At 40.7% G+C, this 13371-nt stretch overlaps 1 protein-coding gene across 1 annotated transcript; it reads left to right on the forward strand.

Moving 5' to 3' along the window:
- Positions 1–296: 296 nt before the first annotated feature.
- Positions 297–11604, forward strand: LOC308365547 (interferon-induced very large GTPase 1-like; the record flags this gene model as incomplete). The annotated part of the gene is made up of 7 exons (XM_080839016.1): positions 297–493; positions 3046–3313; positions 3735–3762; positions 3859–4122; positions 4285–4545; positions 4640–4707; positions 6937–11604. The coding sequence occupies 7 exons, from the start codon at positions 297–299 to the stop codon at positions 11602–11604; spliced, it is 5754 nt and encodes a 1917-aa protein (XP_080695142.1).
- Between the last annotated feature and the right edge of the window lie 1767 nt (positions 11605–13371).

The raw sequence follows: 13371 nt of genomic DNA on the forward strand, positions 1-13371 counted from the left end.
CAATGAGTTTACTAGCTAGTAATCGCTAGCTAGTATAACTTAGCTAGGGTGACCATACGTCCGTATTTCCCGGGACATGTCCGTATTTCACGTCCTGTCCCAGGTGTCCCGGGTTATTTTTAGAAAGTGAGGAAATGTCCTGGTTTTTAAAATTATCTTCTTTGGACCATTACATTTACATGCACTAGGGCACTGCCCATGGCGCTGCGTGTGACGTAGCCTAATCCCCGCCCCTATGCTGTCGGCCCTATTAATCAGAACGTAGACAACGTGACTGTCCGTCATACGCAAGCAACATGCCGAAGCGCAAGTGCTCGTTTACTGACGAATTACAAAAGAGTTTCCCGGCTTTCAGACCGGGTCGAGACAAATGGGAAGCCTTGTGCACAGTGTGCAAAGCAGGCAGATATGTCTCTGTGTCCAATGGAGGTGCAAGAGATCTGAAAATCCACCTGGACACCGAGAAGCACAAAACAGCTGTCCGAGAGCGAGGGTAGTGCTAGCTCGATCACACAGTACTTTCTCAGACCAGGGAGCGAGGATGCAGTGAATGCAGCGGAGGCTGCATGGTCATTTCACACAGTGAAACACCACAACAGTTACAGGTCCATGCACTGCACTAGTGCATTGCTCAAAAAGACCCGATTCAGACACTGCTAAAAAGTTTAGTTATTGGAGTTATTGTTATTGACTTTTACTGAAAAGCATTTTTAATAAACCAACTGTAAATATCTTGTTCTATCTATATAATATAATATACCGGTATAATTGAATAATAATAAAATACTATTAAAGCAGCAGCATCCTCCACATGACCGCCCACCCCCTTTTCTAAACCTGTTACTAAACATATTTGATATGGTTTCATAAATAAAGACAATTCAATTTAAGAAACAATAGTTTAATGATAAACCGTCATTTTCTCCGCCACTAAAAATTATAGTTCCTAAATAAATCGTTGCCACGCAACCCTTGAAGCAACGCAACAGCCAGATGGAACACTGGGTATGAAATGCGCTATATGAATGCCTTTCCATTCGCTGCGCAGTAATATGGAATGTAATCAGGTCAAATTGTAAGGTAATGCTGGATTTACAACAGCTTTTAGCCAATCACAATCAAGGATTTGAACAATCAGGTTTAGAATAGCTAATTTACCAAACTCCTTTCTTGTCTTAAATTGAGCAGTTGCTGGTGTGAGCTACAGTATGGGAGCTAGCAAAGCCATTTCTAGCTCTACTTCACAATATTGCTGCCTAGTGTAATAAGTTAACGTAAAACATAAATGTTTATAAAGTATCAGACATAAACAGGATACAACACACCAGTTACCAATTGATATTATGTGTTTATATACCGAAAATGTCAGTAAATCGAGATGATGCTGCTGTTGGTCCCGTCGAAAACCATTCAAACAGGTTGTCAGTGAAGCACAGGTGCAAGCCAGTTTAATGACCCCATTATGATGTCATAATCCAGAGAGTTCTGCCATGCAAGTCTATGGAGAAAAAAGGTGATGGAAAAAGAGGAATAAAAAAGGAGTGGCAAGGAGTACCGCCACGAAAAGATATAGCAGGTTGCACCGGATCGGGCCGGACGTTTCGGTGTTTGAACGGCGTCTGTACCTCGAACGAGCGAGGCCTGATTCGATGCAAGAAAAACGGGCGGAATAAAGAAAATTTATGAAGAACAATAGTGTGCTTCCCTTCGGGCAAGCACACTAATAATAGTAATTTTGGTCACTATAATCAGGATGTGAATTTGGTTTGAGTGTCAGTACTGTAGATATGGATTTAACCTTCCAGAAGGTAATGAGTTAAGGATCAGGTTACATTTGAAGAGAAGGAATAAACTAGTAATAAGTATCAAACCATCAGATCTGCTAACATGGCCCCAGTCCTGTTTACCACCTTAAAGACAACAGATCTGATATAGTCTTAGCAACCGATCATCCTTCCAGAACATTTTCAGAAAACCTACCTGTGCAATAGGCCGATTCATTGAATAATAATAAAAAAAAACTCTGATGATATTTTGCAATGCTGCTCTCCTTTTGTTCTGTTACAGTTTATAAAACTAAGTTCATTGTTATCTAGCAGGCTAAAGATATTGATACAGGCCTAATCTACAGGGCAAATTCCTAACGCCAGCCAGAAGATCAGTGAAGAGACCAACCACAGTGATTGTACAGGGAAGAGTTATCCATTCTCTTAGCATGATCCATTACACACCTGTTCAAGACACGATTTACATTTTATCAGTTACAGTAGTGTACCAGCGTTATCATCTCATCTGATTTGTGTTGTAACATAAACACATGATCAACTCAGTTTGTGTTGACAAAAAACAGTGGACTTTCGCATATCATCTTCATGTCACATCTCCACATGGAAACTTCTGACATTCAAAAACATTCTGCTGGTTTAGGTTAATCAGTGCAGGCCTATGACAGCTTATCTTCTCAAATGAGTATGGAAACAAAACTCAGTGCGTAGTACTCAGTACACAAATGAACTATTGAGCAAATGAACTAAGATTATTCAAAACAACACTTGTCTGTACACATTCATTTATTTACTATTTTCTAATAAGACAAAATATAGTTTAATATATTGTTATAATAACTAAACATAACATGCACTGATGATAATATTACTAATAAAGGAAGACCATAATTAGATACTTCTTATTCTTTTAAATAAAAGCACTGAGGGTCCAGTGTTGGAGGTTTATGTCCACTTGCACAACGGCACCGCTGCTGAGAAGAATCACTGAATCCCTTATCGTGTTAAATAGTCCTGACGACAATATAGACCAAAATAATCGTGCCATAATTGAGCCCTACTGTATTTCAGAGCCTACAAAGGGACAGTGAGGAAAACGGCTCAAAACCAGTACAGCTCGTAATGTCATGGCCTTTAAAATGTTTACTCTTTGACCTTTAGATTATGGCTGCATGACTGCTCCTACCAAAACTCATTCATTCAAACATTCATTCATTCATTAATTCATTCTTTCAACTAATCCATTCATGTGTCCTTGTAGAATGTCAGCAGGACGGGTGCTGTGTGATGTCTGCCCAAATTCAGCTGTGAAGACCTGTCTGACCTGTAGGGATTCCTACTGCATGACCTGCATCAGGCCTCACTACTCTGACCCAGATCTGGAGAGACACCAGCTACAGGACCTTCAGGATCAGAACCTCTGTGAACAGCACCACAAAAAGCTGAAGTTCTACTGCAGGACCGACCAATCAGCAATCTGCTCACGCTGTTTACTTAAAGATCACAAGGGACATGACGTCGTTGAGCAGGTGGGCACATATACAGATCAGGAGTGGTTTCTTTGTTATTATACCATGGCTTTAATAGATTATCTATTGTGACACGTGCTTTAGAACATCAATTAACTTTGATATATGCACCTATGAAGCAGTTCCAGGTTTTCGACTGTATGACACTTGCATATCAATTTGGCAGTATTTTATGTATTATACTTGCAAAAATGAGTTCTGAGGTTTAAACGAACTGTTTGTATGTGAGAGTTACAAATAAGTGGATAGAAGGAAGTACAGAGAGTATCAACGTGTTATATTTTATCTGCAAATTCACACACAAGTGTAGCAACTTGGGACCTTTGATTTGTCAAGACATCATAAGAGTAGCAGCATGTTATTCAGCTGATGAACCCAGTTTCTATGACTTCTAATGATCTCTTTATTCTTGTTTGCACAGGATGCACAATGCAAAGTTACTAAAACAGGTATTTACTGTTTTAACACGTTTCTCAAAAAAGATAACTGTGTTTAGCACTAAAACCTAATGTTTTAGCTTCCTTCTCCACCTCCATCATTCTCAGGTGTTCCTCCACCTGGGCAGATCCAGTTCTCCTCAGTGCAGCCAGACTCTGTGACTTTAAGATGGTCACCACCAGAGGGCGCTCCTGGCCTCCACAGGTTCAGGGTGACCTGGAGACAAGGCCAAGAGCAGCACATCATCATGGTAGCAGGTTCTGAGGTGGAGGTGACAGGACTTCTTCCAGGAGAGAAGTATCACTTTACTGTGGCCACCCTCAGTGAAGATGACTGTGAGAGCCCATGTGTGGAGGCATCAACTAAGACAGGTACTGTTTCATTCAGGGCTGCATGGTTATTGTGTTTTAGGAATTTATTTTCTTTAAGAGACGTAAGATGTAACTATCTAATCCTAGAGAGATACCTGTATAAAGATATGATTTCATAACTAACATTTTGATTTAGTTGTTGTCTAATCTATTGACCTACAGAGATACCTGCACCACAGAATCTCAGTGTGGACCTTCAGATATCACACGTTTCTCTGAAGTGGACCAAGCCAGCTGGAGTGGACCAAGTGTCTTACCTTCTGGACCTGTTCAGAGAAGGGGAATGTCTGAGGGCCACTCACACAGACTGTGTTGAGCTACGCCTGTCTGACCTACAGCTGGACACAGAGTACACCGTCAGGGTGTCCACTGTACTGGGGAGACTTGGTCAAAGCAAACCGGTCTCTAAGAGCTTTAGAAGAGGTAAGGAGCCAAAGGATCCAATATCCAAGAAGATCTGTTTGTTCAGTTTCTGAATCTCCACTTAGTTTGATATGAGAATTTTCATCTCCTTCAGCAATTCCAGACCCAGAGTATCTGACTGTTAGCTCCATCACTGCATCATCTGCTATCCTCAGCGGGTTGGTGTCTCCTGAGATGGACCAGACTCCACACAGCTTCCTGGTCTCTTACCACAGTGAAAGGACTGAGCCAAAGTCCATCTCTACTGAGTCATGCAGCACAGTCATCACAGGCCTGGAACCAGTAACTGACTACACTGTTAGCGTCTACACTGAGCTCCAACATGGAGGAAAGAGCCAGCCTGCTTCTCTTCAGATGAAGACAGGTGAGATATTCATATTAAAATATAAACATGGACATGGACTAAATATTCTTTTCATTTAGGTGATATGCAATTAGGAACACACACATAATGAATCACACAACTGTGATGTTAGTTATCTGACTTATTGTTTAAAAGAACATCTGCACTGAAAATAAAACATCTTCTGAACATCTAATTTGATGAAAAAACATTTTACAGTTTTGTTACAATCACTTTTACTTTCGTTGACGAGACGAGACAAAAATGTTAGTGGTGGACCAATGGACAATTACAAATGTAATGAATTCTTTTTTTTAAACTTGTATGCACCTAGGGCAGTAGATCCTTAATATCATTGGTTGAATGTTGCCCAGGGCTGTATCCCTCCTCCACTCCCTGAGATGCCCAGACATGCAAGTGACGCCCTAACAAACGTTAGATGATGGCTCAAGTTCAAGCACTCTGTACAGGAAGAAAAAGAAGAATAGATATCTGGACACTCTTTAATTATAACTTGACAGAAAATAAAACACAATACACCGCAATAACGGGAGAGAAACCATGTGGATTTGCATATGTAAGCAGACATTAAGACAACTTCAAAGGGGCCTCTCAATGTAAGCTTGGTGTTCATTTTGGCGGCTTTTTTAGATTTAGTCTTAGTCTTTAGAGGAAAATGCATATTAGTTTTAGTCATATTTAGTAATTTTTATCCCTCTTAGTTTTAGACCAGTTTTCATTGACGGAAACTCAGAAAATTTTACTGTAGTTTAAGTCGACGAATACTCATTACATTTTGGTCTAGTTTTAGTCACATTTAAAAGTCCATCTTATAGCCACATTAAACCTCTTTCCTTCCCTTCTCCGGCCCAGGGACCCCCTGTGTTGTGTCTACAATAATAGTGTAGCTTGCATTACGGTGTGGATACAATTAGTCTCTAAGATATATACAGATCTCCTAGTATATGCCTACAGCTGAATTCCAATTAATTCAATGTAAATAATAGCTTATGAAGCATTTGTTGTATGTTTCAAATGATTTTCTAATGATCTAATACAACCTTTTATACGGACATTAGTAAGCTATTTCTAAATGAGTAGTAATGTATTGATGAACATGTTTCAAATTATTTTCTAATGATCTAATACAACCTTTTATACAGACATTAGTAAGCTATTTCTAAATTAATATTAATGTATTTATGAACATGTTTCAAATGATTTTCTATTGATCTATAAGACCATTTATAAGGACATTAGTAAGTAAGTAAGTAAAAGTAAGTAAAGTTTATTTTTAAAGCACATTTATACGCAGCTTGCACTGACCAAAGTGCTGTACATAGTGCATTAGATATTGAAAGAATAATAAAATAAGACAAGATAAAATGGAATAAACAAAATAAAATAGAATAAACAAAATAAAATGGAATAAATCATCAGACAACACTTAATTACAGATATAACAGGGTGAGACAATTAGAACACAGGGAAGGTCAATTTAAAAAGGTGCGTTTTGAGCCTGGATTTAAAAAGTGTGGTTGAAGGGGCATTTCTAATGTCCAGTGGCAGTTGGTTAGTAAGCTATTTATAAACGAGTAGTCATGTATGTATGAACATTTTTCAAATGATTTTCTAATGATTAATAAGATCGTTTATAAGGTATATGATAATGGTCTGGTCACATTTTGTAAATCATTTACAAATGATTAATCAACCAGGTTTCAATGAGTTACTAATGATTTGTAAGATAATTTATAAGGTATGTGATAATGGTCTGCTCACCATTTATGGGTCATTATGAATAACCTTTATCATGCATGAGCTAATTTATGAGTGAAATCATTTTTGTTAGCACTTTAACAATTCAGCTAAAGCTTAATATAGGTCTTTAAAAATAATGTATTAATAATAAGTTAAACCATAGAGAGACATAAAGTCAGTGGACATTTTAACCGGGTAGTGTAATACATACATAAAAGCAAAGCATTCCAGTAACCCAGTACAAACGGCCAAATATGTTTTAATCCCCAGAACTCCTCCTTCCTAAGCTGCTGTCAACCTTGGGCCTGGGGGATCTTCATGGAGGGAAGCTCACACTCAGCTCAGTCCTGGAGATCAACAGTAACACACTGTCTGACAGACCAGCACAAAGTCTCGAGCAGCTACCATGGGCCTTCTTAAGGAAACTGATGATGTCCAATTTAAATGCAAGAAATATGAAATATGCACAAGACCAGACAATGTATAGTTATAGTTTAACTGATGCTAATGATGATTCTGATGCCATAAATCTTCTAGATTTGATCACTGCTCTTTTCCACTGCTCAGATCCTTTCCTCCGGCAGGAAATGGTCTCCAAAATGTCCATGTGCCAGTTTGCTGTTCCTTTGCTGCTGCCAAACTGTGACACACAGCAGAGCACTCTGATGCTGTGGGCCATGAGAGACCTGGTTAAAAAGTTCAGAACTCATTCTGTAGAAGGTGACACGATATTTGAAGAGGGCAGGATCGTAGAAATGGACATCCCCATAATGTCTTTTGTTAGGCTAGGAGAGAGCAGTCTGCTAAAATCTGAAATTCTGAACAAGTTGCTCAGTAATCCTCATCAGTACCACGACACATTTTTTCACCGTTACATGGAGTGTGGTGATGTGCCCAGGAGAATCTCAGATGGTCTGGTTGAAGTCAGCTGGTATCTACCCTGTGGGAAAAAAAACATTGACATGTTCACACAGCCAGTGACCATAGCCAATCTGAGAGGAGATGGCAGGTTGTTTAAGACCCAGATGTCCTTCCTGTGTGAGATCTCAGCTGCAGTTTTCATCTTCAGTGATGACCTAGAGAGAGACCTCAGCACTCTGAACAACAGAGAGAGCAGAGCTGAGCTGTTCCTGGTCACCAACTCTCAGAGTAAGACCTTCAACATGGAGGCACTCAGGGATGTATGCATGAAACACAAGGTGAAGAAGACTAACATGATCATCAAGAAAAAGCAGAATGATGCAGAGTTTGTAAAAGCTTTGCGTTCCCATGTGAGTGATGTCATTGGAAAGAATCCAATTAAAATGAAAGTGGAAGACATGGCTGCTGTTGCTCGACGTGTTGATATTCTGGTTGATGAGGACTGCACTGAGTGTAGACATGGCAGAGCAAATGCTGAAAGCATCACTGGAAGCATTCAGGATGTGGTGAAATTCAAGAAAGACCAGTTGCCTTTACATGGTGAAATCTGGAAGCAAATCAGTCGATTAGAAAAAGAGAACTGCAGAATGCATCATGCAGGCAAAGACATAGAGGGTTACAGGAGTTCACTCAAGACAAAAAAAAAACAGCTCGGAGAAAAACAGCAGCAGACGGCTGTCTCAAAAGCCATGCTGAAATTCACTGCTGGAATCTCACAGTCAGGAACTCAGCGTCTCTACTTTCTGAAGTGGCTGAAGATTCAGCTGGACACCCTCTCTAGACATAACCTGTCCACACTGAGAGAGAAATACAAAGACTGCTGTAGAAACACACCACAGAATAAGGAGTTGATTGCAGACTTAGATGAGCAAATCTCCAACTGCTCGTTGGGTCCTGAGCACTTCTTCCGTGAGCTGGGCCAGCTTTATGAGTGTGCTTGCTCCCTTCCAGAACACAACTTAGCCAGACAACAAGTCCAGCACCTACCTGCTCTGTGTGCTCAGATGCTGCTGGATGGGTTTCCAGTTGAGCTGGTTGATGGAGACGCATCAAACATCCCAATGAAGTGGATAAAAGAGGTCCTGACTCAGCTACATCAGCTGGTGGACACCAAGAGTAAGATCCTGGTGTTGACTGTGCTGGGAGTAGTAAGCACTGGGAAGTCCACCCTTCTCAACACCATGTTTGGAGTGCAGTTTGCAGTCAGCAGTGGAAGATGCACCAGAGGAGCCTTCATGCTGCTGATTAAAGTCTCTGAGGAATTCAGATCTGAGCTCAAATGTGACTTCATCATGGTCATTGACACAGAGGGCTTCAAATCACCTGAGCTGGCGCCATTGGAGACAAGCTATGAACACTACTACGAATTAGCAACGCTGGTCATAGGGCTCAGTGACATCACCATCATCAATATTGCTTTCGAGAACTCCACAGAGATGAAGGACATTCTGCAGATTGTGGTCCACGCCTTTCTCAGAATGAAGGAGGTTGTGAAGAAGCCAAGATGTCTGTTTGTGTATCAGAACGTGTCAGACATGTCTGCTCATGACAGCAACATGAGAGACAGGAAGAAGCTGATGGAGCAGTTGGATGAGATGACCCGGGCAGCAGCTAAAATGGAGAAGAAAGTAGCTAATGCAAAGTTCACTGATGTGATGGACTACGATCCTGACAAAGACAGCTTCTACATCCCTGGACTTTGGCATGGAACCCCCCCAATGGCCCCAGTGAATGCTGGCTACAGTGAAGCTGTCTATGAACTCAAGAAGAGTTTGATTGACTGTTTACAATCATCTGATAATATCAGAAACAATAATGCAACAGAGTTCATCGAGTGGACAGAGAGTTTGTGGACTGCTGTCAAATTTGAGAAATTCATCTTTCAGTTTAGGAACAGTTTGGTGTTAGATGAATACACAGATTTATGCACTCAGTACAACACTTGGGAGTGGCGTTTCCAATCTGAGATGAACAAGTGGCGTATAGCCAAGGAAGCAATGATATCCAATTTTGGAGTGATGGATAAGAATGTCCAAATGAATCTTTTACGCACCAGGCTCAGAGAGTGGATACACGAGGCATCAAAGAAGCTGAGTGAAGAAGAGCAGACAATCCTGTCCAACCTTGATGAATGCTTTCAGAAGGACAGCAAAGTCCGTTTAGTAGAGAAATACAAACAGGACTTCCAAACAAGTGCCCACTCTCTCAGACGGCAGATGGAAATGTCTATTAAACACTCTTTGGAGAAGGCTGTTGAAATCAGAGAGGGAATGGAAAATGTGAACAAAATCAAGGACAAGAAAATGGATACAATTGAGAAAAGGGTCAGTGAGCTGCTGAAAGAGTGTAGAGAGAGAAAAGCAGATTTATCTAAAGATGGACTTAACAGAGAATTTGAGAAAATGTGGGAAGGAATCATGTCTGACCTATCTGCAGTCAGAATGCCAGAGCTAGATGTTTATCAGGATGTGCACCATCTGCTCAGGTCAGATTTAAGTTCTAAGGGTGGACATGTCTCAGAAATGCTCAACACAGTTGACCTTAGATCTATTGGACAGAGGGAATTCATTGTTAAAACTGACTGGTTATCAAAAGAAAAGAGATGGTTTAGTCTCATAAAACATCTCAGTCTGAATCCCGTCATTGCTGAAATCCAAGAGATATGTGACGTTGTCATCAGTAACTGTGACAGTCTTATTTCAAATCACATAAGTGTCATGGAGAGAAACAACACAGATTACCATGAGATGTACGTCAGAGACCTACTCAAGGCAGTTGATGATCGGTTGAAAGATCCCCAGATTAATCATGAATGTGAAGCTTCTCTTAAGTTCCATGTCTGTGGCCGTGCAGCGAAGCTCTTCCAGAAAGCACACAAGGAATTCAATGACCACAACGACCCACAGAATTGTCTGATTGAGTCTAAACCCATATTTCTGGAGAAATTCTTAGAATCATTCAGTGAAAAAGATCAGTGCCAGAAGAGAGCTAAACAATTCACAGAGACCTGTGTGAAGCCGGCAGTTGAGGGCTACGTGTCTGAACATCTTGGCCAGGCAGTCGCAGATCAAATGAAGATGGGAGATGGGGGAGTGACTTACAGCACACGGACTCACTTCCTTTATGACCTTTTAAAGCAGCTGCTCCATGAGGACTCGTTTCAGAAGTACAAGGAGTACACAAGATCATATGGAACATTTGTGAAAAACTGGATAAAGGAAGAAATCATTAAGAAAATGTCATCAGGTGAACAAATGCAACAGTTAGAGAAAGAACTCCTTTCTGAGATTGTAAAGAAAATAACTGCCACGATCACCAGCATCTCCAAGAACATGGACATAAAGGAGTTCATACATAAGTTCTGCTTTGACCTTCAGGATCAGCTGGTCTTCCCAAGAGATGCCTTAGACAACTTTTTGATCCTTATCAACGCCAAGACAGACCAGTTTGCCATCAACCTCATGGAATTAATTGAGGCAATGAAATGTCATTTATATCAGAAGTATGCTTACAAAACAGGCATCATACACATCTTTGAAAGAATTAAACACCTGCCCTCTAAACCCCATGAGCTGCTCTTCCCCAGACTGTGTGGATGTGGGGAACAGTGTCCCTTCTGTGGGACACCCTGTGAAGCAGGTGGTGTGGACCACAGAACACACTTCTCCAGCATGCACCGACCTCAAGCTTTTGCACACCGCCCTCTGGGTCTTGGCCCATACAAACAGGACTCTCGGAAGTTGGTAACTGATAGCTGCACAACTGCTGTGATCAGTGAAGGAACATTTCAGAGTTCTGAAACCAAAAAAGTGTATCACCCCTACAAGCAGTACAGGGACATCTACCCCAATTGGGAGATAGCAGGAGACTCAAGCATGGAGGCCTCAGACTACTGGAAATATGTGCTGAAGAAGTTCAACAATCAGTTTGCAGAAGCTTACAATGCACAACCTGCAGATATCCCACATGCCTGGACAACACTGACAGCAGAGGATGCACTGAGAAGCCTGAGAAAGTCATTTAACATGCAGTAATGCAAACTTTATGGGGGAGTCACAGCCATATATGGTGTTAGTAGACGTGACATGTGAATCAGGCCGGAAGGGAACCATGACACATGGCATCAGTGGGAACATGGAGAATGTGCTCAAGATTAATCAAGTCAGATGTTGGGGATATTATTAAATATGATCATCAAATTAAACAAATAGTCTAAATGAGTAAACTCACGTCTTAATTGTCTTAAAGATGTTGAATAATGAAATGTGTTTCCCTTCAGTAGTCCTGGGGGATTTTGAGAAAATTGTTGACTTGGTTCAGTTGCTTGCAGTTGGCAGTTAGCAGTCCAGTGCCACGCGCGCGCACGGACACACACACACACACACATGCACACACACACACACACACACACACACAGAGAGACACACACACGCACGCACGCAAAGACAAACACACACACACACACACACACACACACACTCACACACACACACACACACATGCACTGCAGTTAGTATTTCAGTACCTGATTCTTTTCCTTTCTGTTCAAGTGTTTTTATCATGAGGTTAAAAATTATCTTAATTTTGTTTTAAGGTCACTAGTTATTTGTTTAATGTATTATTGTTACACTGTTATAATTATATTATCATGTTTTCAAATGGGTGAATATGGATCTTTGTTTAAGTTGATAAACTTCATAGATACTAATGTGTTTCTTTATTCATTGTATTTGGGCCTTACTATGGGATGGCAGTTTAACCATATGTTGTTGGGATAGCAGTTTAAACGTTTGTTTCCAGCTAGCACAATGAGAGGTTATTCATACAGAACTCTTTGCTCTTTAAACTCTCTAGCTTTCTCCTCCACTCCAGTCATATTACAAAGCTGATTAATATGCAGTGGTTTATGATTTAATGAACCCGTTAACAAGCTTGTTCACTGACAAGTATTCAATAAATGGCACAACAATCATATTTGTGTGATGCAGGCACGTGCACAGATAGACCCCAACTGGTGCTCAAGCACCAGCCCTTGTGCCCTGGTTGAGAAAAAGTGCCCTTTTTTTCTGGAGACCAATTCTTTTTTCAATCATCAATATTTCTAGAATACAAATTAGTCTCTCGTCATCAATTTCCCCAAATGTGTTTTGATATCTGAGGGGGCATTTATTTGGAGTTCTTGTGAGAATTTCGCCTCCACATGCTCCGCGGCATAGACATAGAATAACATTGCCTATGATCTGCGGTGCTCACAAGCCCCCTCCCTCCTCATCCCCCACATCAGTGTTGAGCGGCAGACCAACAGGTGCAGCCTACTTCTTCACTGACCTGCATCAGACAAACAGGTAATGACGGTGTTTGTGCAATCCCCCGACGTTGTATAAATTAACAACATTAGTGCCGCTGAAAACAATATGTCTGAAAACCGGACTGGTCCGACGTTTCCTAAAAAAATAAACAGACAACTAACTTGATTTCAAAGCATTGTCCAGCTGTTTACTGACGTTTGTCAGGTTTAATTACATTATTTGTCTGAAAGTGCATATTTTGTGTTGTATAAATGCCGTTTAAACAATTTCGAAAGTATGTTGAATGTTTGTTTAAATGTCACGAGAATTCACAGCTTGAAAATAGCAGGTAAACTATGCTAGCTCTCGGGGTCATGCTATCCTTTCCCACATTGTTTAACGTGATATTTATGTATCTCTTCGTTTTGCCAGTTTTACAACGACAACCAGAATTTTTCCTCCAAAACAAATATGAAGGGCGGTCATTCCAAAAGCATTGGTTTTCTAAAAATG

This window comes from Sprattus sprattus, assembly GCF_963457725.1.
Source record: "Sprattus sprattus genome assembly, chromosome: 5".
Classification (NCBI taxonomy): Eukaryota; Metazoa; Chordata; class Actinopteri; order Clupeiformes; family Clupeidae; genus Sprattus; species Sprattus sprattus.